This window comes from Ranitomeya imitator, chromosome 3 (genome assembly GCF_032444005.1).
Source record: "Ranitomeya imitator isolate aRanImi1 chromosome 3, aRanImi1.pri, whole genome shotgun sequence".
NCBI lineage: Eukaryota > Metazoa > Chordata > Amphibia > Anura > Dendrobatidae > Ranitomeya > Ranitomeya imitator.
Window position 1 is genome coordinate 81548943 of NC_091284.1, and position 26872 is coordinate 81575814.

Genomic DNA, 26872 nt, shown 5'->3' on the forward strand with positions numbered 1-26872 from the left:
CGATTATTTGGAGAAAAATTGGATTAGCTCATTTCTGATACCACAGGAGGGAAAAGCAATTTTCTGCCACAACAAAAGATTAAACGGCCTTTTCGTCGCCAATTCCAGGCTCGATTTTGTAATACCAGGTGGACCCCAACGTCAAATCCAGTTGGCCCAGGTCGACCTAATCAGGACAGAGATCATCAGGTGTCATACAGGGCCAACCCATTGGGAAGAATGTGGTCCCAGCTGCCAAGATCAAGGGGATCTAGGTCCCATAGGTTTTCAGCCAAATGACTGGAGGCAGTCTCTGATCGTCACCGACAGAGTAGGCGGCCGTCTACTCTTGTTTCATCAGTCTTGGCTCACGGTGGTTCATGACAGATGGGTAAGAGAACTAGTGTCCTCAGGGTACAAGATAGAGTTTGTCAGTCCCCCACGATGCCGGTTCTTTCCCTCCTGTCTTCCCAGTTCAGAATCCCGAGTTCAAGCCCTGTTCGAAATTGTAGATTCCCTTTGACTCCGCTGGGTAATCACTCCAGTTCCAAAGGAAGAGAGACTTCAGGGGTTCTATTCCAACCTGTTCATAGTTCCCAAAAACTGTAAGGCCCATTTTGGACTTGAAATGTTTAAACCAGTTCGTCAATATTCGTCACTTCCGAATGGAATCTCTCCGGTCGGTCATTGCGGCAATGGAGAAGGGAGAATTCTTAGCTTCAATAGATATTCAAGATGCCTATCTTCACATTCCCATATTTCCTTCGCATCAAAAATTTCTACGTTTTGCCGTACGCAGCCTACATTTCCAATTCCAGACACCTCACAAGCGTTGACAATCCTGCCTCGGGACAAGGTCCTGACCCTCCGGCAGGAGGTGAAGGTCCTTCGCCGACCGAGCCACCATACAATCCGGTTTTGCATGAGGGTCTTGGGAAGGATGGTAGCGGCAATAGAAGCAGTGCCATTTGCGCAACTCCATCTTCGTCCTCTCCAACATGCACTGTTGGCAGTATGGGACAAAAATCCGTGCTTTCTCAACGTCAAGTGCCGTCTGTCTCCCCAGGTCAGGCAGGCTCTCACATGGTGGTCAACGAGCCCTTCTCTACGACAGAGGTAGGCGTTTCCCCCAACACATTGGCTGGTAGTCACGACAGACGCCAGTCTTCTCGACTGGGGAGCAGTGTTTTGCCACCACACAGGCCAGGGACGCTGGTCCTCGCAGGAAGCAATCCTCCCGATCAATCTTTTAAAGATTCGGGCGGTTCGGCTGGCGCCACAGCATTTTCATCAGCTTCTGGCAGGCCGCCCTGTCCGGATTCAATCGGACAATGCCACAGCGGTGACATACATAAATTCCCAAGGGGGTACCCGCAGCAGGGCGGCCATGCACGAGGTAAAACAGGTCCTCTACTGGGCCGAGAAGAATCACTCTGTGGTTACAGTTTGTTTACAGTGTGCAGAACAAAAGAATCGGCATTCCAAAATCAGACATGCTGGATTCCTTCCTCCCCAACATTATTTGTCAAGGGAGAGTTAGGAGATCTCCATTCACCTTAGACTGTGTGCCGAACTCGCTGTTATCGGCAGGTTCTGCTGACCTTTGTCTGTGTATGGAGGCATTATGGGGCCTACGTTTATTTGGACAGGGCTTTCACCTGCTTGATCTTTCACTACTGTGTGCACATTCCCTAAACACCGCTGGAGAGCACTGACCTTATTATTACGGGTCACCTCTTCAGGAGCCGCTCGACTTCTCTTTATATTTCCTTTGCATTCTGCATTGTGACAACAGATTCGCCGGGGCTGCATGTCTTTTTAGAAAACTTCCACCAAGGAAAATCTATTTGCGATGAAGGGAAGATCTAGCCTGTGTTAGGCATTGCAGCTCATCCACTTCTACTTTCAGGCCATTTTTTTCTAATTCCTGAAAAATATTTCAAGATATTTTAGGCTATGTGCACACGTTCGGGATTTTTCGCGTTTTTTTTTCGCTATAAAAACACATAAAAAACGCAGACATATGCATCCTATCATTTAGAATGCATTCTTCAATTTTTGTGCACATGATGCGTTTTTTTCTGCACAAAAACGCATCGCAGTAAAAAAAAATCAGCCTGTTCATTAATTTTGCGTTTTTATTGCGTTTTTCCCTATGCTATTTAATGCATTGGGAAAAGCTCCGGGGAAAAAACGTGAAAAAAATGCATGCGGATTTCTGGCAGAAATGTCCGGTTTTTGTCAGGAAATTACTGCAAGAAATTCTGAACGTGTGCACGTACCCTTAGAGTAGAAATGTAAAGGATTATGGCCCAAATTCAACAATCAGGTTTTGCCAGAATTATGGTATAAAACTATTTTGAAATATTGCATACATTTGGCGCAAATTGTATTCGTTGCAAAAACTTTGCTACTTTTGGCCCTATCATTCCAGCTTGACCAACTAAACTGGGGTTGGTCTAAGTGGTTTAGGCCAGGGAGGACATTGATGAGTACCACTGACAAATGAAGCTGTACCAACTGGCACATACCACTTAATGTTGGTGCATCTTGATCCAGCGCACCCTTCTTTAAGGCTGGGTTCACACGTTGCGGCTTTTACCGCGGATCCGCGGCGTTTTTGACGCTGGGGATCTGCAGCAGTTTACCATGCAGTCTACAGTACCATGTAAACCTATGGAAAACCAAATCCGCTGTGCACATGCTGCGGAAAAAAACGCGCGGAAACGCAGCGTTGTTTTTTTCCGCAGCATGTCAATTCTTAGTGCGGATCTGTAGCGTTTCTGCACCCATTGACTTGTACTGAGTCGGGCACTTCCGCAGCAAAACCGCACATATAAAAAAAATCTGTGCGGGCCTGCCGGGGGGTCTGTGCGGGCCTGCCGGGGGGTCTGTGCGGGCCTGCCCGGGGGTCTGTGCGGGCCTGTCGGGTGTGCGGGCCTGCCGGGGGGTCTGTGAGGGCCTGCCGGGGGTCTGTGTGAGCCTGCCGGGGGGGGGGGGGGGCGGGATCTGTGCAGGCCTCTCGGGGGTCTTTGTGTATGTGTGCAGGCATCGTCCGATGGGACTGCAAGTCCCATTGGGCTATGCCTGCTACAATGACAGTGATTGACACATTAGCCAATGATGGGACAGTAGTAGTCTCATCATCTGGCTAATGTGTTGAATGTAAAAAAAAAACACAAACATGCATACTACATGCAGCATACTACATGCATACAGCATACATGCATACATTACATACAATACAGACATACAGTACATATAACAGATCTATACAAAAACCAACAGACTTGTCACAAATTAATGGCTGGGAGCACACAAATGTCGCTCCCCACTATCATTAACCACACCACAATGGAAATCCCAAAACGCATGTTCAAAGACATATAAACTTTATTAGCAATAAACGACAATACAATAAAATATATCAATTGCTATAATAGCACATATAGAGCAGGAGAAATTCTAAGTGGAAAACCCGTAGGTATGCCAGCGGTGCAAAAGGGTCCAATTGCCCCAAAATGGGCATGTGCAAGTATCATATATCAAATTCTGGGAATATGTGGGGAAACAGAACCCCATAGTAAGAAACAGATAGTAACGTGTTGTGAATTCTGTGGCAGAGTTCACTCCTGTGGTCACAAGTGGTACATCGGCTGATTCTCTCTGGGAGCTTCCGTTTGTGGAGGAAAGTGGTACTGCAGCTTCTGAGTTTCCTCCCTCAGGTGATCTGGTGAGGTCGTTAGCTGCTTCTCTACTTAACTCCACCTGATGCTTTGATCCATGCTTCCTGTCAATGTTCCAGTGTTGGACTTGTGTTTCTCTGGATCATTCCTTTGGCCTGCTGCTCTGCATAGCTAAGTGCTTCTTTGCTATTTGTTGCTATTTTTTCTGTCCAGCTTGTCTATTTGTTTTACTGGAAGCTCTGGGACGCAAAGGGTGTACCTCCGTGCCGTTAGTTCGGTACGGAGGGTCTTTTTGCCCCCTTTGCGTGGTTTTCTTTAGGGTTTTGTGTAGACCACAAAGTTATCTTTCCTATCCTCGTTCTGTCTAGAATATCGGGCCTCACTTTGCTGAATCTATTTCATCCCTACGTTTGTCTTTTCATCTTACTCACAGTCATTATATGTGGGGGGCTGCCTTTTCCTTTGGGGTATTTCTCTGAGGCAAGGTAGGCTTATTTTTCTATCTTCAGGCTAGTTAGTTTCTCAGGCTGTGCCGAGTTGCATAGGGAGCGTTAGGCGCAATCCACAGCTGCCTCTAGTTGTGTTTGGAGAGGATCAGGAATTGCGGTCTACAGAGTTTCCACGTCTCAGAGCTCGTTCTATTATTTTGGGTTATTGTCAGATCACTGTATGTGCTCTGATCGCTATGTACATTGTGTTACTGAATTGCCTATCATAACAGTACAGGAAGCCAAAAGTACTAATGATTCTCAATAGAGGGAAAAAAGAAGTTCTGAGACCATTTTTTTTCCTTTGCACTGTGATTTGTCTTTTTTTTTCCCCTAGACATTTGGGTGGTTCAGGACACAGGTGTTACAATGGACATTAAAGGTCTGTCTTCATGTGTAGATCAGCTCACGGCAAGAGTTCAAGATATTCAAAATTTTGTGGTTCAGAATTCTTTGTTAGAACCGAGAATTCCTATTCCAGATTTGTTTTTTGGAGATAGAACTAAATTTCTGAGTTTCAAGAATAATTGTAAACTGTTTCTGGCTTTGAAACCTCGCTCCTCTGGTGACCCAGCGCAACAGGTTAGGATCGTCATTTCTTTTTTGCGTGGCGACCCTCAGGACTGGGCATTTTCTCTTGCGTCAGGAGATCCTGCATTGAGTGATATCGATGCGTTTTTCCTGGCGCTTGGATTGCTGTACGATGAGCCTAATTCAGTAGATCAGGCAGAAAAAAATTTGCTGGCTCTTTGTCAGGCTCAGGATGAGATAGAGCTATATTGCCAGAAATTTAGAAAATGGTCCGTGCTCACTCAATGGAATGAATCTGCGCTTGCAGCCATTTTCAGAAAGGGTCTCTCTGAAGCCATTAAGGATGTCATGGTGGGATTTCCTATGCCCGCTGGTTTGAATGAGTCTATGTCTTTGGCCATTCAGATCGGTCGACGCTTGCGTGAGCGTAAATCTGTGTACCATTTGGCGGTATTACCTGAGATTAAACCTGAGCCTATGCAGTGCGATAGGACTATGACCAGAGTTGAACGGCAAGAACACAGACGTCTGAATGGGCTGTGTTTCTACTGTGGTGATTCCACTCATGCTATCTCTGATTGTCCTAAGCGCACTAAGCGGTTCGCTAGGTCTGCCGCCATTGGTACTGTACAGTCAAAATTTCTTCTGTCCGTTACCTTGATATGCTCCTTGTCGTCGTATTCTGTCATGGCGTTTGTGGATTCAGGCGCTGCCCTGAATTTGATGGACTTGGATTATGCTAAACGTTGTGGGTTTTTATTGGAGCCCTTGCAGTGTCCTATTCCATTGAGAGGAATTGATGCTACACCTTTGGCCAAGAATAAGCCTCAATACTGGACCCAGCTGACCATGTGCATGGCTCCTGCACATCAGGAGGTTATTCGCTTTCTGGTGTTGCATAATCTGCATGATGTGGTCGTGTTGGGGTTGCCATGGCTACAAGCCCATAATCCAGTATTGGATTGGAATTCCATGTTGGTGTCCAGCTGGGGTTGTCGGGGGTACATGGTGATGTTCCATTTCTGTCAATTTCGTCATCCACCCCTTCTGAGGTTCCAGAGTTCTTGTCTGATTACCGGGATGTATTTGAAGAGCCCAAGTCCGATGCCCTGCCTCCGCATAGGGATTGTGATTGTGCTATCAATTTGATTCCTGGTAGTAAATTCCCAAAAGGTCGACTGTTTAATTTATCCGTGCCTGAGCACACCGCTATGCGCAGTTATGTGAAGGAATCCCTGGAGAAGGGGCATATTCGCCCGTCATCGTCGCCATTAGGAGCAGGGTTCTTTTTTGTAGCCAAGAAGGATGGTTCGCTGAGACCGTGTATAGATTACCGCCTTCTTAATAAGATCACTGTTAAATTTCAGTACCCCTTGCCATTGTTATCTGATTTGTTTGCTCGGATTTAGGGGGCTAGTTGGTTCACTAAGATAGATCTTCGTGGTTCGTATAATCTGGTGAGAATCAGGCAAGGCGATTAATGGAAAACTGCATTTAATACGCCCGAGGGTCATTTTGAGTATCTAGTGATGCCGTTCGGACTTGCCAATGCTCCATCAGTGTTTCAATCCTTTATGCATGACATCTTCCGTGAGTACCTGGATAAATTCCTGATTGTGTACTTGGATGACATTTTGATCTTCTCGGATGATTGGGAGTCTCATGTGAAGCAGGTCAGAACGGTTTTTCAGGTCCTGCTTGCTAATTCTTTGTTTGTGAAGGGATCAAAGTGTCTCTTTGGTGTGCAGAAGGTTTCATTTTTGGGGTTCATCTTTACCCCTTCTACTATCGAGATGGATCCGGTTAAGGTCCAAGCCATCCATGATTGGACTCAGCTGACATCTCTGAAAAGTCTGCAAAAGTTCCTGGGCTTTGCTAATTTTTATCGTCGCTTCATCTGCAATTTTTCTAGTGTTGCCAAACCATTGACCGATTTGACCAAGAAGGGTGCTGATTTGGTCAATTGGTCTTCTGCTGCTGTGGAAGCTTTTCAAGAGTTGAAGCGTCGTTTTTCTTCTGCCCCTGTGTTGTGTCAACCAGATGTTTCTCTTCCGTTCCAGGTCGAGGTTGATGCTTCTGAGATTGGAGCAGGGGCTGTTTTGTCACAGAGAGGTTCTGGTTGCTCAGTGATGAAACCATGCGCTTTCTTTTCCAGGAAGTTTTTGCCTGCTGAGCGAAATTATGATGTGGGCAACCGAGAGTTGCTGGCCATGAAGTGGGCATTCGAGGAGTGGCGTCATTGGCTTGAAGGAGCTAAGCATCGCGTGGTGGTATTCACTGATCATAAGAACTTGACTTATCTCGAGTCTGCCAAGCGCTTTTATCCTAGACAAGCTCATTGGTCGTTGTTTTTTGCCCGTTTTGACTTTGTGATTTCGTACCTTCCGGGCTCTAAAAATGTGAAGGCGGATGCTCTGTCTAGGAGTTTTGTGCCCGACTCTCCTTGTTTATCTGAGCCGGCGGGTATCCTCAAGGAAGGAGTAATTGTGTCTGCCATCTCCCCTGATTTGCGGCGGGTGCTGCAAAAATTTCAGGCTATTTCAGGCGATTTCTCCTGATCGTTGCCCAGCGGAGAAACTGTTTGTCCCTGATAGGTGGACGAATAGAGTTATCTCTGAACTTCATTGTTCGGTGTTGGCTGGTCATCCTGGAATCTTTGGTACCAGAGAGTTAGTGGCTAGATCCTTTTGGTGGCCCTCTCTGTCGCGGGATGTGCGTACTTTTGTGCAGTCCTGTGGGATTTGTGCTCGGGCTAAGCCTTGCTGTTCTCGTGCCAGTGGGTTGCTTTTGCCCTTGCCGGTCCCGAAGAGGCCTTGGACACATATCTCTATGGATTTTATTTCTGACCTTCCCGTTTCTCAAAAGATGTCAGTCATTTGGGTGGTCTGTGATCGCTTTTCTAAGATGGTCCATCTGGTACCCTTGTCTAAATTGCCTTCCTCCTCTGATTTGGTGCCTTTGTTCTTCCAGCATGTGGTTCGTTTGCATGGCATTCCAGAGAATATTGTTTCTGACAGAGGTTCCCAGTTTGTTTCGAGGTTTTGGCGAGCCTTTTGTGGTAGGATGGGCATTGACTTGTCTTTTTCCTCGGCTTTCCATCCTCAGACTAATGGCCAGACCGAACGAACCAATCAGACCTTGGAAACATATCTGAGATGCTTTGTTTCTGCTGATCAGGATGACTGGGTGTCCTTTTTGCCTTTGGCTGAGTTCGCCCTTAATAATCGGGCCAGCTCGGCTACCTTGGTTTCGCCGTTTTTCTGCAATTCTGGGTTCCATCCTCGTTTCTCTTCAGGACAGGTTGAGTCTTCGGACTGTCCTGGTGTGGATACTGTGGTGGACAGGTTGCAGCAGATTTGGACTCAGGTAGTGGATAATTTGACCTTGTCCCAGGAGAAAGCACAACTTTTCGCTAATCGCAGACGCCGTGTGGGTCCCCGACTTCGTGTTGGGGATCTGGTTTGGTTATCTTCTCGTCATATTCCTATGAAGGTTTCCTCTCCTAAGTTTAAACCTCGTTTTATTGGTCCGTATAGGATTTCTGAGGTTCTTAATCCTGTGTCTTTTCGTCTGACCCTTCCAGATTCTTTTTCCATACATAACGTATTCCATAGGTCATTGTTGTGGAGATACGTGGCACCTATGGTCCCATCTGTTGAGCCTCCTGCCCCAGTTTTGGTGGAGGGGGAATTGGAGTATATTGTGGAGAAGATTTTGGATTCTCGTGTTTCAAGACGGAAACTCCAGTATCTGGTTAAATGGAAGGGTTATGCTCAGGAAGATAATTCCTGGGTTTTTGCCTCTGATGTCCATGCTCCCGATCTTGTTCGTGCCTTTCATGTGGCTCATCCTGGTCGGCCTGGGGGCTCTGGTGAGGGTTCGGTGACCCCTCCTCAAGGGGGGGGGTACTGTTGTGAATTCTGTGGCAGAGTTCACTCCTGTGGTCACAAGTGGTACTTCGGCTGATTCTCTCTGGGAGCTTCCGTTTGTGGAGCAAAGTGGTACTGCAGCTTCTGAGTTTCCTCCCTCAGGTGATCTGGTGAGGTCGTTAGCTGCTTCTCTACTTAACTCCACCTGATGCTTTGATCCATGCTTCCTGTCAATGTTCCAGTGTTGGACTTGTGTTTCTCTGGATCATTCCTTTGGCCTGCTGCTCTGCATAGCTAAGTGCTTCTTTGCTATTTGTTGCTATTTTTTCTGTCCAGCTTGTCTATTTGTTTTGCTGGAAGCTCTGGGACGCAAAGGGTGTACCTCCGTGCCGTTAGTTCGGTACGGAGGGTCTTTTTGCCCCCTTTGCGTGGTTTTCTTTAGGGTTTTGTGTAGACCGCAAAGTTATCTTTCCTATCCTCGTTCTGTCTAGAATATCGGGCCTCACTTTGCTGAATCTATTTCATCCCTACGTTTGTCTTTTCATCTTACTCACAGTCATTATATGTTGGGGGCTGCCTTTTCCTTTGGGGTATTTCTCTGAGACAAGGTAGGCTTATTTTTCTATCTTCAGGCTAGTTAGTTTCTCAGGCTGTGCCGAGTTGCATAGGGAGCGTTAGGCGCAATCCACAGCTGCCTCTAGTTGTGTTTGGAGAGGATCAGGAATTGCGGTCTACAGAGTTTCCACGTCTCAGAGCTCGTTCTATTATTTTGGGTTATTGTCAGTCACTGTATGTGCTCTGATCGCTATGTACATTGTGTTACTGAATTGCCTATCATAACAGTAACGCACATAATTGTGCAAAGATATGCTTGTAGTGTGTTTATTTAACCCCTTCCCGACCTGTGACACAGCGTATGCGTCATGAAAGTCGGTGCCAATCCGACCTGTGACGCATATGCTGTGTCACAGAAAGATCGCGTCCCTGCAGGCCGGGTGAAAGGGTTAACTCCCATTTCACCCGATCTGCAGGGACAGGGGGAGTGGTAGTTTAGCCCAGGGGGGGTGGCTTCACCCCCTCGTGGCTACGATCGCTCTGATTGGCTGTTGAAAGTGAAACTGCCAATCAGAGCGATTTGTAATATTTCACCTAAAAAAATGGTGAAATATTACAATCCAGCCATGGCCGATGCTGCAATATCATCGGCCATGGCTGGAAACACTGATGTGCCCCCACCCCACCCCTCCGATCGCCCCCCCAGCCCCCCGATCTGTGGCCCGCTCCCCTCCGTCCTGTGCTCCGCTCCGCCGTCCTCCTGCCCGCTCCCCCCGTGCTCCAATCACACCCCCCCGTGCTCCAATCAAACCCCCCCGCACTCCGATCCCCCCCCGTGCTCCGAACCACCCCCCCTGCACACCGATCCACCCCCCCTGCACACCGATCCACCCGCCCGCACACCGATCACTCTCCCCCATGCTCCGATCCCTCCCCCCCCGTGCTCCGACGCCCCCCCGTGCCCTGATCTCCCCCCCCTGTGCCCTGATCTCCCCCCCTTATACTTACCGATCCTGGCGGGGTCCCGTCCGTCTTCTTCCCCGAGCGCCGCCATGTTCCAAAATGGCGGGCGCATGCGCAGTGCGCCCGCCGAATCTGCCGGCCGGCAGATTCGTTCCAATGTGAATTTTGATCACTGTGATATAATCTATCACAGTGGTCAAAATAAAAAAACAGTAAATGACCCCCCCCATTTGTCCCCCATAGATAGGGACAATAATAAAATAAAGAATTTTTTTTTTTTTTCACTAAGGTTGGAGTTAGAACTAGGGTTAGGGTTAGGGGTAGGGTTAGGGGTAGGGGTAGGGTTAGGGGTAGGGTTAGGGGTAGGGTTAGGGGTAGGGTTAGGGGTAGGGGTAGGGGTAGGGTTAGGGGTAGGGTTAGGGTTTCGGTATGTGCACACGTATTCTGGTCCTCTGCGGATTTTTCCGCAGCGGATTTGATAAATCCGCAGTGCTAAACCGCTGCGGATTTATGGCAGATTTACCGCGGTTTTTCTGCGCATTTCACTGCGGTTTTACAACTGCGATTTTCTATTGGAGCAGTTGTAAAACCGCTGTGGAATCCGCAGAAAGAAGCGACATGCTGCGGAATGTAAACCGCTGCGTTTCCGTGTAGTTTTTCCGCAGCATGTGTACAGCGATTTTTGTTTCCCATAGGTTTACATTGAAATGTAAACTCATGGGAAACTGCTGCGGATCCGCAGCGTGTGCACATACCTTTAGAATTAGGCTATGTGCACACGGTGCGGATTTGGCTGCGGATCCGCAGCGGATTGGCCGCTGCGGATCCGCAGCAGTGTTCCATCAGGTTTACAGTACCATGTAAACCTATGGAAAACCAAATCCGCTGTGCCCATGGTGCGGAAAATACCGCACGGAAACGCTGCGTTGTATTTTCCGCAGCATGTCAATTCTTTGTGCGGATTCCGCAGCGTTTTACACCTATTCCTCAATAGGAATCCGCAGGTGAAATCCGCAGTAAATCCGCAGGTAAAACGCAGTGCCTTTTACCCGCGGATTTTTCAAAAATGGTGCGGAAAAATCTCACACGAATCCGCAACGTGGGTACATAGCCTTAGGGTTAGGGTTGGGTTGGAATTAGGGTTGTGGTTAGGGTTAGGGGTGTGTTGGGGTTAGGGTTGTGGTTAGGGGTGTGTTGCGGTTAGGGTTGTGGTTAGGGTTACGGCTACAGTTGGGATAAGGGTTAGGGGTGTGTTGGCGTTAGAATTGAGGGGTTTCCACTGTTTAGGCACATCAGGGGTCTCCAAACGCAACATGGCGCCACCATTGATTCCAGCCAATCTTTCATTCAAAAAGTCAAATGGTGCTCCTTCCCTTCCGAGCCCCGACGTGTGCCCAAACAGTGGTTTACCCCCACATATGGGGTATCAGTGTACTCAGGACAAACTGGGCAACAATTACTGGGGTCCAATTTCTCCTGTTACCCTTGAGAAAATAAAAAATTGCTTGCTAAAACATCATTTTTGAGGAAAGTAAAATGATTTTTTATTTTCACGGCTCTGCGTTGTAAACGTCTGTGAAGCACTTGGGGGTTCAAAGTGCTCACCACATATCTAGATAAGTTCCTTGGGGGGTCTAGTTTCCAAAATGGGGTCACTTGTGGGGGGTTTCTACTGTTTAGGCACACCAGGGGCTCTGCAAACGCAACGTGACGCCCGCAGACCATTCCATCAAAGTCTGCATTTCAAAACGTCACTACTTGACTTCCGAGCCCCGACATGTGCCCAAACAGTGGTTTACCCCCACATATGGGGTATCAGCGTACTCAGGACAAACTGGGCAACAATTACTGGGGTCCAATTTCTCCTGTTACCCTTGAGAAAATAAAAAATTGCTTGCTAAAACATCATTTTTGAGGAAAGAAAAATGATTTTTTATTTTCACGGCTCTGCGTTGTAAACGTCTGTGAAGCACTTGGGGGTTCAAAGTGCTCACCACATATCTAGATAAGTTCCTTGGGGGGTCTAGTTTCCAAAATGGGGTCACTTGTGGGGGGTTTCTACTGTTTAGGCACACCAGGGGCTCTGCAAACGCAACGTGACGCCCGCAGACCATTCCATCAAAGTCTGCATTTCAAAACGTCACTACTTGACTTCCGAGCCCCGACATGTGCCCAAACAGTGGTTTACCCCCACATATGGGGTATCAGCGTACTCAGGACAAACTGGGCAACAATTACTGGGGTCCAATTTCTCCTGTTACCCTTGAGAAAATAAAAAATTGCTTGCTAAAACATCATTTTTGAGGAAAGAAAAATGATTTTTTATTTTCACGGCTCTGCGTTGTAAACGTCTGTGAAGCACTTGGGGGTTCAAAGTGCTCACCACATATCTAGATAAGTTCCTTGGGGGGTCTAGTTTCCAAAATGGGGTCACTTGTGGGGGGTTTCTACTGTTTAGGCACACCAGGGGCTCTGCAAACGCAACGTGACGCCCGCAGACCATTCCATCAAAGTCTGCATTTCAAAACGTCACTACTTGACTTCCGAGCCCCGACATGTGCCCAAACAGTGGTTTACCCCCACATATGGGGTATCAGCGTACTCAGGACAAACTGGGCAACAATTACTGGGGTCCAATTTCTCCTGTTACCCTTGAGAAAATAAAAAATTGCTTGCTAAAACATCATTTTTGAGGAAAGAAAAATGATTTTTTATTTTCACGGCTCTGCGTTGTAAACGTCTGTGAAGCACTTGGGGGTTCAAAGTGCTCACCACATATCTAGATAAGTTCCTTGGGGGGTCTAGTTTCCAAAATGGGGTCACTTGTGGGGGGTTTCTACTGTTTAGGCACACCAGGGGCTCTGCAAACGCAACGTGACGCCCGCAGACCATTCCATCAAAGTCTGCATTTCAAAAGTCACTACTTCCCTTCTGAGCCCCGACGTGTGCCCAAACAGTGGTTTACCCCCACATATGGGGTATCAGCGTACTCAGGAGAAACTGGACAACAACTTTTGGGGTCCAATTTCTCCTGTAACCCTTGGGAAAATAAAAAATTCTGGGCTAAAAAATTATTTTTGAGGAAAGAAAACGTATTTATTATTTTCACTGCTCTGTGTTATAAACTTCTGTGAAGCACTTGGGGGTTCAAAGTGCTCACCTCACATCTAGATAAGTTCCTTTCGGGGTCTAGTTTCTAAAATGGGGTCACTTGTGGGGGGTTTCTACTGTTTAGCCACATCAGGGGCTCTGCAAACGCAACGTAACGCCCGCAGAGCATTCCATCAAAGTCTGCATTTCAAAATGTCACTACTTGACTTCCGAGCCCCGACATGTGCCCAAACTGTGGTTTACCCCCACATATGGGGTATCAGCGTACTCAGGAGAAACTGTACAACAACTTTTGGGGTCAAATTTCTCCTTTTACCCTTGGGAAAATAATAAATTGCAGGCTAAAAAATCATTTTAGAGAAAATAAAATTTTTATTTTATTTTCATGGCTCTGCGTTATAAACTTCTGTGAAGCACTTGGAAGTTCAAAGTCCTCACCACACATCTAGATTAGTTCCTTTAGGGGTCTAGTTTCCAAAATGGGGTCATATGTGGGGGATCTCCAATGTTTAGGCACACAGGGGCTCTCCAAACGTGACATGGTGTCCGCTAATGATTGGAGCTAATTTTCCATTTAAAAAGCCAATTGGCGTGCCTTCCCTTCCGAGCCCTGCCGTGCGCCCAAACAGTGGTTTACCCCCACATATGGGGTATCAGCGTACTCAGGACAAACTGGACAACAACATTTGCGGTCCAATTTCTCCTATTACCCTTGGCAAAATAGGAAATTCCAGGCTAAAAATCATTTTTGAGGAAAGAAAAATTATTTTTTATTTTCATGGCTCTGCATTATAAACTTCTGTGAAGCACCTGGGGGTTTAAAGTGCTCAATATGCATCTAGATAAGTTCCTTGGGGGGTCTAGTTTCCAAAATGGGGTCACTTGTGGGGGAGCTCCAATGCATAGGCACACAGGGGCTCTCTAAACGCGACATGGTGTCCGCTAACAATTGGAGCTAATTTTCCATTCAAAAAGTCAAATGGCGCGCCTTCCCTTCCGAGCCCTGCCGTGTGCCCAAACAGTGGTTTACCCCCACATATGAGGTATCGGCGTACTCGGGAGAAATTGCCCAACAAATTTTAGGATTCATTTTATCCTATTGCCCATGTGAAAATGAAAAACTGAGGCGAAAAGAATTTTTTTGTGAAAAAAAAGTACTTTTTCATTTTTACAGATCAATTTGTGAAGCACCTGAGGGTTTAAAGTGCTCAATATGCATCTAGATAAGTTCCTTGGGGGGTCTAGTTTCCAAAATGGGGTCATTTGTGGGGGAGCTCCAATGTTTAGGCACACGGGGGCTCTCCAAACACGACATGGTGTCCGCTAACGATGGAGATAATTTTTCATTCAAAAAGTCAAATGGCGCTCCTTCCCTTCCGAACCTTACCATGTGCCCAAACAGTGGTTTACCCCCACATGTGAGGTATCGGCGTACTCATGAGAAATTGCCCAACAAATTTTAGGATCCATTTTATCCTGTTACCCATGTGCAAATGAAAAAAATTGAGGCTAAAAGAATTTTTTTGTGAAAAAAAAGTACTTTTTCATTTTTACGGATCAATTTGTGAAGCCCCCGGGGGTTCAAAGTTCTCACTATGCATCTAGATAAGTTCCTTGGGGCGTCTAGTTTCCAAAATGGGGTCACGTGTGGGGGAGCTCCAATTTTTAGGCACACGGGGGCTCTCCAAACGTGACATGGTGTCCGCTAAAGAGTGGAGCCAATTTTTCATTCAAAAAGTCAAATGGCGCTCCTTCCCTTCCAAGCCCTGCCGTGCGCCCAAACAGTGGTTTACCACCACATATGAGGTATCAGCGTACTCAGGACAAATTGGACAAGAACTTTCGTGGTTCAGTTTCTCCTTGTACCATTGGGAAAATAAAAAAAATGTTGCTAAAAGATAATTTTTGTGACTAAAAAGTTAAATGTTCATTTTTTCCTTCCATGTTGCTTCTGCTGCTGTGAAGCACCTGAAGGGTTAAAAAACTTCTTGAATGTGGTTTTGTGCACCTTGAGGGGTGCATTTTTTAGAATGGTGTCACTTTTGGGTATTTTCAGCCATATAGACCCCTCAAACTGACTTCAAATGTGAGGTGGTCCCTAAAAAAAATGGTTTTGTAAATTTCGTTGTAAAAATGAGAAATCGCTGGTCAAATTTTAACTCTTATAACTTCCTAGCAAAAAAAAATTTTGTTTCCAAAATTGTGCTGGTGTAAAGTAGACATGTGGGAAATGTTATTTATTAACTATTTTGTGTCACATAACTCTCTGGTTTAACAGAATAAAAATTCAAAATGTGAAAATTGCGAAATTTTCAAAATTTTCGCCAAATTTCCGTTTTTATCACAAATAAACGCAGAATTTATTGACCTAAATTTACCACTAACATGAAGCCCAATATGTCACGAAAAAACAATCTCAGAACCGCTAGGATCCGTTGAAGCGTTCCTGAGTTATTACCTCATAAAGGGACACTGGTCAGAATTGCAAAAAACGGCCAGGTCATTAAGGTCAAAATAGGCTGGGTCATGAAGGGGTTAAACACACTACGAGCAGTCAATGTTTAACCCTCTTTGATAAACCGCGAAACGCGCGTCAGGGGGCTGCCAGTGGAGTGGAGAGAGTCCTCTTGCCTCATATATGGGTAAGTTACGATACCTCAGAACTTGACTGTGGTTTTATGTGCTGGCATACCTACGGGTTTTCCACTTAGAATTTCTCCTGCTCTATATGTGCTATTATAGCAATTGATATATTTTATTGTATTGTCGTTTATTGTTAATAAAGTTTATATGTCTTTGAACATGCGCTTTGGGATTTCCTTACTCCGGTTCTTTGTGGTATACATATAACTTAGAGTACATACTCACCATCACTTGTCACTTTGATCCCCGAAGCCAGTGTCACCTGTAAAAAAATATTAAAATAATAAACAACCAATATACTCCCTAATCCGCAGAAATCCAATAAAAACGAGTGTCCCACGACAATCTCCCGTGGAGAGCAGCAGCATCAGCTGATGCAACTGCTCTCCAGGGGCTCCAGGAATACAATGACGGAAGGTATCATGCCGCACTGTATTCCTCCGCCACTGTAGAAAATAGTCCCTAGTCTCACTTGTCACACTACTATGTGAGAAAGTTCCCACGCAGTAATGCCATAAAGTGAGACCAGTGAACTATAGTAACCTCAGTGATGCACTGCAGGAGCCATTGTCTCCTGTCAGTGTGTCACTGTGGGTCCTATAGAGCAGTGACATCACCCGATGTCACTGTTCTATAGGGGAGATCGTCGTGGGACACTCGTTATTAATTGGACTGCGTCGGACAGGGAGTATATGGTTTATTTTACGTTTTTTTTGCAGGCGATCAAGTATGGTAAGTATGGTTAAATTAAGAATAATAAAATACTTTTTTCTGGCTGTTTCTTTATTTTTATTTTTAACTCTTTCCCTACTCTAGTATTAATAATGGATAGGCGTCTTATTGACGGGAGCCCACGCCATTTTTTTCCGTTTTTTTAATTTATTTTAAATTAAAAGCTCTCTAAGAAATATCGGCCTTTCTATTATATATCTATGGCTATATCGATCTATAGATATATTTATAGATAGATATATCTATAGATACATAGATGTATCTATCCATATATCCGGCTACCTTCACATATCAGGTTTTTTGCCGTCAGGCACAATCCGGCGAGTTTTGAAAAAAACAGATCCATTTTTTTCCGCCGGATCCTTTTTTTTGTTGTATTAGTTGTTAGTTGTTGTATTCGTGCTGGATTGCACCTGATGGCCACATGTTTCATCCGTTTTTTTGCCGGATTCTTCAGAAAAGCTGTTTCCGGCGGACGGAGAAAACGTACAGAAGAACGTTTTTTTTTTGTCTGGCGAAAAAACGAACAGCGAGTGATCCGGCGAAAAATGTATGAAACTGAGATGTGAAATGAAGAATCCGGCCTCCGAATCTGGTTTTTCATGCATTTTTTCCATTGAAATCATGCACATCTTTCATTCTCTCTAAAAACAAAAACAAAAAAAACGGATCAGTTGCATCAGTTTTTCACTATTAGCAACGGATCCGTTTTTTCAAAAATTCGCCGTATCCTGCCTGATGGATAGATGTAGATAGATATATGGATAGTTAAGCTACTTTCACACAAGTTTTTTTCCGTCAGTCAGGATCCGGTGAATTTGTGGAAAAACGGATCCGTTGCAAATAGTGAAAAACTGATGCAACTGATCCTTTTTTAGAGAGAGAGAACGGAAAATGTGCATGATTTCAATGGAAAAAATTCATGAAAAACCGGATTCGGAGGCCGGAGTCATCATTTCACATCTGTTTCTTAAATTTTTTGCTGCATCCGTCTCTGGGCGTTTTTTCACCGGACAGAAAAAACTTTCCTCTGTACGTTCTCTCCGTCCGGCAGAAACAGTTTTGTTTTTTACGGATCCGGCAAAAAGTGGATGAAACATGTGGTCATCAGGCGCTATCCAGTCGCTAATACAACTCTGAACAAAAATCGGATCCGGTGGGAAAAAAAAACGGATCCGGTTTTTTTTTTTTCAAAACGCGCCGGATTGAGCCTGATGGCAAAAACCTGATGTGCAAAAGTATCCTAACTATCCTTATATATCTATCTACATCTTTCTATCTCATTCCTTCCGTCTATCTATGTATCTATTGTGATGCAGTGACCCCTGTAACAGCTAGGGGGCGCTGTGAGTGCTCTTTGGGATGTGCATGGAGGCATATTTATTGTGATAATCGTGGTGAAACAGTGACTGGCTGTGTTGTGAATGGCCGATATGTGTCGCAGAGGGAGTCTGCGTAGTAAGTCTGATGCAATGTTGTTGTTCTGGGACCTGTAGTCCCTCAAGTGTGTATATGTATGGTGTAGCTGTAAGGGAGACTTAATAAGCTAGTTGTGTGAAATGGGTGGGACAAACTAGCCACACATCCACACTCCCATCCAGGGGAGTGGTTAAGGGTATATAATGTGACCAGGGTGGGTCACATGTTCCTGTGTATGGTCGCTGTGAGTGACCTGTGTGTTCCTGTGTGGTTCCAGTGGAAGGTCCTGGAGAGCCTGTGTGTTGGGAGGTCCTGGGAGTAGGACCGGATCCCTGAATAGCACACTGAACACCCTGTGTGGAATTTCCAGGGAGAAGGAGTTCTGAATAGCACATGGTGGGACTTTGGACTTGCTGGTGGCCTGGGGTGTTGGTCTGACGTCCTGAATAGCACCTGTCCAGGCCACATGTGCGGTTCATGTGGGGAAGTTACCATCCTTCGGTGGGTCTGGACTGACTAAGATATGCCGCCAGTTGGTGATCCCTGTGAGGCAGCTTTCGCGGAGGAATGGAATGGCGAGGAGTCAGCAGGTGGAGCAGGAGCTCCCGTCAAGTACCTATACAGACTGTTGGTGCTTGTAATGTTCTATGAACTGTGTGGTCTCCCATGATGACTGAACGGAGTGAGGTTCGGCGTGTTTAGAGACCGCGACCCAGTGTCATATGCGCTGTATGTGACTTGGGACATTGGTGAAGTTTACGGCGTACAGACACCCATGGTAACTGGGCGAAGTGAGAGGCCCAGCATGTTTTAGTGTCTGTGAGACAAAGCCGTAAACGTGAGTTAAAACCGTAGTGTCGTAAGTTGGTGCCTGTTGTGCTCAATGGACATTGGTGAAGTGTACGGCGTACGGACACCCATGGGAACTGGACGAAGTGAGAGGTCCAGCATGTTTAGTGTCCGTGAGTCAAAGCCGTAAATGAAGTGTTAAGACAAAGCTGCAAGTTAACATCACCAGTTGGTGCCTATTTTGTTCTATGGAATGTATAACATGAACTGTGCATAACCCGGTTTATGACAATTTAATAAACCGTATGGACTGTTTGTTTGGAAAAATCGTGCCTGACTATGTTAATCCTGTGCCAAGCGAGTGTCCCCCAATACACTTAGTGAGAGCAATCTTACACTATCTGTCTGTCTGTCTATTTATGTGTGTAATGGAGTGTGGGTTGGACAAATGTTAAAGAGGAGGTTGGACAAGACATGACATCACAAATCTTTTTTTTTTTTTTGTTCAATAATACATCTTTATTTAGCTTTCAAAAACGCATTCAAAACCACGCAAAAAACGCATAGAAAATGCACCTGCGTTTTCTGCCTAGACCTGCGGATTTAGTGCAGAAAAATCCGCAGGCAAATCTGCAACATGTACACATACCCTAAGCCTGTTGGACAGAATGTCTGTCTTGATGAATCGCCGCCTATGCATCTATAATAGTCAGATAATGTCTAGGAAGCATGTTCGGGGCGGCCTGTGGTCAGGTCTTTCCAAGGTTTCTCTGGGTTAGAGCAGGAAGATAAGACTCTGCCTACAGTCCTGCATTGGAGCATATTGTTAGCTGCAAACTTCTAACGCTGATTACACAAGAACCACAAGTCCATCTCTTCACATTAAGGTACCGTTACACTAAACGACTTACCAACGATCACGATCAGCGATACGACCTGGCCGTGATCGTTGGTAAGTCGTTGTGTGGTCACTGGGGAGCTGTCACACAGACAGCTCTCTCCAGCGACCAACGATCAGGGGAACGACTTTGGCATCATTGAAACTGTCTTCAATGATGCCGAAGTCCCCGGGTAACCAGGGTAAACATCGGGTTACTAAGTGCAGGGTCGCGCTTAGTACCCCGATATTTACCCTGGTTACCATTGTAAAAGTAAAAAAAAAAAACACTACATGCTCACAATCTGATGTCTGTCACGTCCCCCGTCGTCAGATTCCCGCACTGACTGTGTCAGCGCCGGCCGTAAAGCAGAGCACAGCGGTGACGTCACCGCTGTGCTCTGCTTTACGGCCGGCGCTTATAGTCAGTGCAGGGAAGCTGACGGCGGGGGACGTGACCGACATCGGAATGTGAGTATGTAGTGTTTTTTTTTTTTTTTTTTTTTTTAAATTTTACAATGGTAACCAGGGTAAATATCGGGTTACAAAGCGCGGCCCTGCGCTTAGTAACCCGATATTTACCCTGGTTACAAGTGAACACATCGCTGGATCCAGCGATGACAGCGGGTGATCAGCGACCAAAAAAAGGTCCTGATCATTCCCCAACGACCAACGATCTACCAGCAGGGGCCTGATCGTTGGTCGCTGTCACACATAACGAGATCGTTAGCGGGATCGTTGCTACGTCCCAAAAAGCGTGATGTTGCAACGATATCGTTAACGATATCGTTATGTGTGAAGGTACCTTTAGGCATCATTTTAATCAGTTTAACACTGCCAGCCTGACACTGCCTGTAGTTTAACAAAATCCTGATGACAGATTCGCGTGAAGCCTCTTCCCCTTATCCTTTTCAATGATGTCATTACAGGAGAGTGGCCAAAAACTCATTTCAATAGCTAAACCAGCCCCTTAATGTGCCAATGTATAAACAGTGAGGGGGATTGGCTTAGCTATTGAACGTAGCCTTCAGCCAGCCCCCTTCAAGCATGTCACTGACTGGTCTTGGGGGAAAAGAAGCTCTCTTCTGTGCCAAAGCCCAATTAAAATTGAAGAGCCAGAATGGAAGGACATTAGGAAATTTAAGTTAAGAGTTAAAGTATGTTACATTTAATTCCTAATAGAAAACATTTGATTTGCTGGACAACCCCTTTAAAAAGTGTAAAATTCGGGTGATGGTATTTAATTGGTGTTCACAATCATTCTGAGATAATTGGTAATACATATAGCAGTCAGAACATATAAGAAGGGAGGGCGCACACAGAACTATAGGGTACAAAAAAGATTCTTTTTTGTACCCTTTCTTTGTAAAAGACACAAAGTAAGGCTACTTTCACACTAGCGTTTTTTGTAAATCCGTCACAATGCGTCGTTTTGCAGAAAAAACGCATCCTGCAAAAGTGCTTGCAGGATGCGTTTTTTCCCCATAGACTTCTATTGGCGACGCATTTGCGACGGATTTGCACACTTCGCATCCGTCTTGCGACGGATACGTCGTGCTTTGGCGGACCGTCGGGAAAAAAAAACCCTACATGTAACGTTTTTTTCTCCCGACGGACCGCTTTTTCCGACCGCGCATGCGCGGCCGGAACTCCGCCCCCACCTCCCCGCACCTTACAATGGGGCAGCGGATGCGCCGGAAAAATGCATCCGCTGCACCAATTGTGCAAAGCGTTAAACGCTAGCGTCGGAATCTCTCCCCGACGCATTGCGACGGGGAGATTCCGACGCTAGTGTGAAAGAAGCCTAAGACCAAAACGGTAAATGGTGAGCCAAAAATTATTGTGGCACCACAGCTGAACAGGGACAAATGGTATTGTAGCAGCATAAAATATTGTGCATAAATAAGTATATTTGCACAGATACACTGAGACATGGTGACCAACAATAGGCCGGATTAAACCTAATTACTTGAAAGTGCATCGTTCATAAGGCTTCTGCGGTGGACAGGAAAAACCAAGGTATTAACATATAGTGCCGCAAAAAAAAAATATATATATATATATATATATATACAGTATATATAATGATGGTTTACCTGTATGTAAGCAACTATGGTGCCACAACCCATACGCGCGTTTCGGCAGCGTGCCTTCGTCAGGGAGAGTGCGTTATAGTCTTACTTTGTGTCTTTTAAAGTGTTTTTATCATTGCTGTATTTTGATCCAATTAAGAATCTTTTTTGTACCCTATAGTTCTGTGTGCGCCCTCCCTTCTTATATGTTGTGATCCTTTTGGCGCTGAACACCAGTATATCAGTTCTATATGATGTCAATGTATATGATACCTGATTTATATGATTTAGTTTTGGTGGCATAGTTTGTCTGGGGATTTATTTTCATGTTAATCAAGTAATATGGACAAATATTAGTAATTGTTTTAGGTACATTTTTACATTTGTCGTTATGTGCAGACGTGGATTTAGATTTATTCATGTGTTAAAACATGTCTCTCTTTTCGCAGGTTACCCGCAGACCCAATCAAACAATTAAAGTCGTGTTACAATGAGAAGTTTCACATCCTCTTGAAGTAAGTGATCATTGTATAGATCCGTCGTCATTTTGTGTGTCACCACCTACATAAATCCTGTATCCTCCAAGACTGGATGTCGTAAATCTGTGTCTCTCTTGCAGTTGCTCTATTAGAAGTCCCAGTATGGTTTGCCCGTCTGTAACCGGACCATGATTTTGTTAGGCTCTGCTTATTCTAGTCTTGGCTTACATAGGTTACTTGTTATCGGCTAGGCCTTTTCTGTACATTGTAGGGAACACATGATAACCGTTAATATTAATAGACACATTTAATGGGAACCTGTCAGCAGGATTGTGCACAGTAACCTACACACAGTGTCAGGTCAGAGCCGTTATACTGATTACAATGATACCTGATGATGAAATCCGTCTTGTGGTTCTTGTTTAATCTTTATTTTCAGTTTTGAGTTAATGATATGCTCGTGCTTCGGGGCTGGACGGGGGTCTTCATGTGGCGCTCTGATTACATATTCCTAATGCAGACTGCTGATAGGTCACTGATCCCTCACTGACCCGCCCCCTAGTTTACATAATGAATATCTGTACATACTTAAAAACAAAACAAAAAACCTTCTGCAGCCAAGTGCCAGCTGTGCCACCTGCTCGAAAGCATAATCAGCTGTATTATGTGCCAATAATACATTTAATTCACATTATTCAGCTAGGGAAAAAATAAATCAATTTGAAAATGGCGCCTGCACAGTGGCTGCTATTCGGTGTCTATAACTGTGATCCGATAGCTGCTACCGCACATGTGCCGGCGGCGCCATCTTACTGGAGAAGAAAAAAAAATCCTCCAAGATGATGCCTCCTGCACAGTAGCAGCTCTCTGCTGTACCTGAGCTGCTACTGCGCAGACCGCACCGTCTTGGAGGAGGATTTTTTTTTTTTTTTTAAATTTCCACTGGATTCCCGCAATGCGGCTTTTGTTTTATTTTTTAAATTTTTTTTTTGTCTTTGTTTTGCAGAATTCACTTACGGTGTGCATGATTACTATGGTTTTACAAGTCATTGCCTTTCTTTACGCGGTGATTTCAATGTTACCTTATTTTGTTCAATTCCTGGTAATCTGTGTTTTGTAGGAAATGGAAACTGGAATAATTGATTCAGCATTTTAGTGATGAACCGTCGATGAATGATTAAAGGGTCTGTTTACCACAAAACCAATTTTTGCAATTTCACTGCACTTGGAATTTTTTTCCTGTTTTCCAGTACACGATATGTTAAAACCAATTATGTCGTTCAAAAGTATAACTCATCCCGCAAAAGTCAACCCCTAATGTGGCCATATTAACCAAACAATAAAAGTTAAGGGTCTGGGAAGAAGGGGAGCAAAAAACGAAAATACTTCCTGGGGTTAAAATGTGGAGTCCAAAACTGTATCCCTTATTCTAAATGTGGCCTCACCAGTGATTTATAAAGTGGTAATAATACGTTGGGATCGCGGGATTTTATCGCTCTTTTTATACATCCTAAAATTGTCTTTGCTTTTGCAGCTGCTGCCTGACATTGAGTACTGCTGCTCAGCTTACTTGTAACCAGAATACCCAGGTCCTTCTCCTGTTCTGTAGTCCCGAGTATGGTCCCATTTAATATATATGAAGCAATAGGGTTACTCTGTCCTAGGTGCATTACTTTACATTTATCTACATTAAATCTCATTTGGCAAGTGTTTGCCCATTCGGTCGTCTTATTCAGGTCGTTTTGCAATATTGTAATGTCAAGGTCAGATGATTTTAATATCCTACATAGTTTGGTGTCGTCAACAAAGACTGACACTTTACTCTCAATCCCATCCACAAGGTCATTAATAAAGAGGCTGAAAAGAATCGGTCCTAGCACAGATCCCTGCGGTCCCCACTGCTCACTATATACCATTTAGAGAAGTTACCATTTATGACAACTTTGTTTCCTGTAATTTAGCCAATTCCTTACCCATCTGCATATAGTTTCCCCCAGCCCTCGATTCTGTAGCTTCAGTATGTTATCTGGAACTGTATCAAATGCCTTTGCCAAGTCCAGATAACTCACATCAGCCGCATTACCTACATCCAGATTTGCACTTACCTCCTCATAGAAACTCAACATGTTAGGTAGACATGACTTATTCTTCATGAATCCATGCTGGGTGTCCGTTATTATATTATCTACAATCTATTTCTGCAGGTCATCTCTTATGATGCCCTCAAAAATTTTACACACTTCTGATGTCAAGCTTACTGGATGGTAGTTGCCTGGATCCACCTCCTTATCTTTCTTAAATATCGGTACCACGTGATCCTCCAATCCTGTGGCACCACCTCTGTTACAAGAGTGTCTAAGGCCGGCGTCACACTCAGTGTATAAAAATACGGTCCGTAATTTACGGCTGTAATACGCAGAAAAGTCCCCAAAATAGTGGTCCGTATCTCATCCGTAGGCAGGGTGTGTCAGCGTACTTTGCGCATGGCATCCTCCGTATGTAATCCGTATGGCATCCGTACTGCGAGATTTTCTCGCAGGCTTGCAAAACCGACATACGGACATACCATGGATCCATGTTCTCAAAAAAACACAAAAACATATGTACTGTATATATGTACTGTATATATATATGTAGAAAATCGCAGCATGTCCATGCCAATTTTTTCGCCATTTAACCCTTTAATTTAATAGCTAGACAGCCCAAATTTTGCACATACACACTACTAACATTAGTAGTGTGGATTATGCAAAAAAATGGGGATATGAGATGGTTTACTGTATGTAAACTATGTCTCATATCATGTCGGGTTTAGGAAGGAGATAGCAAAACCCGGCAATTGAATTACCGGCTTTTAAGCTATCTCGCGCTGGATTATATATATATATATATATATATATATATATATATATATATATATATATATATATATATATATATATATATATATATATATATATATATATATATATATATATCCAGACCAGAAAAATAAAAAAAGTAAGCGGCACAGCTCGACTTTGCAGAGATTATAAACTCAATGTGGAGAGTTTCCCAACAAAAGGTAGTCCGATCAGGTGAAAGGCGGTGCTTGCGTGAAACAAAGTGTCCATGTAAATAAAAAAATAGAAAAAACGCAATAGCACTCACCAATCAGTGGAAATTCAAACATCCTTTATTAGAACATGCAGCAAATCATCTTCACGGTTCAAGGGAGGGAGTGCGTTTTTTCTATTTTTTTATTTATATATATAATCCAGCGCGAGATAGCTTAAAAGCTGGTAATTCAATTGCCGGCTTTTGCTATCTCCTTCCTAAACCCGACATGATATGAGACATGGTTTACATACAGTAAACCATCTCATATCCCCATTTTTTTGCATAATCCACACTACTAATGTTAGTAGTGTGTATGTGCAAAATTTGGGCTGTCTAGCTATTAAATTAAAGGGTTAAATGGCGTAAAAAATTGGCATGGACATGCTGCGATTTTCTACGGCCGTAGAAGACCGTATAATACGGATCAGTAAAATACGGCTGATAGGAGCCGGGGCATAGAGAAGCATTGTACCGTATGCAATCTGTATTTTCAGCACCTCTCTTATGTCCGTAAAACACGGTAGTGTGACGCCGACCTAAGAATGAGATACAGTAGTCTGTCAATTATTGAGCTCAATTCCCTCAGTATCCGTGGATGTATGCCATCTGAGCTAATCTATACAATTAAGCTCTTTCCTTAAAGGGAACCTGTCACCCCGTTTTTTCAAGAAGAGCTAAAAATAGCGTTAAATAGGGGCAGAGCTGTGCTTTACATTAGTGTATTTTGGAGCCTTTATTCCCCACCTATGCTGCCGAAATACCTTTGTAAAGTCGCCGTTTTGGGCTGTCACTCACGCTGGTCAGGTCATATGGGCGTGGTGACAGTGCTGTTTCTCCTCCAGATCTCCGTTGGTGGCGTAGTGGTGTGCCCATGTCCAAGTGGCGAATCCACTGCGCAGCTTCAAGGAAAATAGCGCGATCTGCGCTATTCAGCCGTCTATCGTGGGTGCAGCCATCTTTGTGAGGCCGCGCGTGCGCAGATGGTTCTTCTCGGCTTCCCGGGGCTTCAGGAAAATGGCTGCGGGATGCCGTGCGTGCGCAGATGGCGATCTCGACGGCCATTTTCCTGAAGCCGAGTTCGCATCTCGGCTGCAGGAAAATGGCCGGCCGCGATCTCCATCTGCGCACGCGCGGCATCCCGCGGACGTTTTCCTGAAGCCCCGGGAAGCCGAGAAGAACCATCTGCGCACGTGCGGCCTCACAAAGATGGCCGCGCCCACCGATAAACGGCTGAATAGCGCAGATCGCGCTATTTTCCTTGAAGCTGCGCAGTGGATTCGCCACTTGGACATGCGCACACCACTACGCCACCAACGGAGATCTGAGGGAGAAACAGCGCTGTCACCACGCCCATATGACCTGACCAGTGTGAGTGACAGCCCAAAACGGCGACTTTACAAAGGTATTTCGGCAGCATAGGTGGGGAATAAAGGCTCCAAAATACACTAATGTAAAGCCCAGCTCTGCCCCTATTTAACGCTATTTTTAGCTCTTCTTGAAAAAACGGGGTGACAGGTTCCCTTTAATTTGTTGAAATCAGCTTTTTGAAAAATCCAGGTTTTGTCATTTCCCCTTTTGAA

At 45.0% G+C, this 26872-nt stretch overlaps 1 protein-coding gene across 5 annotated transcripts in view; it reads left to right on the top strand.

Moving 5' to 3' along the window:
- The window catches only part of ST3GAL6 (ST3 beta-galactoside alpha-2,3-sialyltransferase 6), a 208582-nt gene that overhangs the window by 114126 nt on the left and 67584 nt on the right, over positions 1–26872 (top strand). For all 5 annotated transcript variants that reach the window (XM_069761009.1, XM_069761007.1, XM_069761010.1 and 2 more), the window contains one exon: positions 22164–22229. In XM_069761009.1, coding sequence (XP_069617110.1) covers positions 22164–22229 — 66 coding nt within the window. The remainder of the gene's footprint in view (positions 1–22163; positions 22230–26872) is intronic.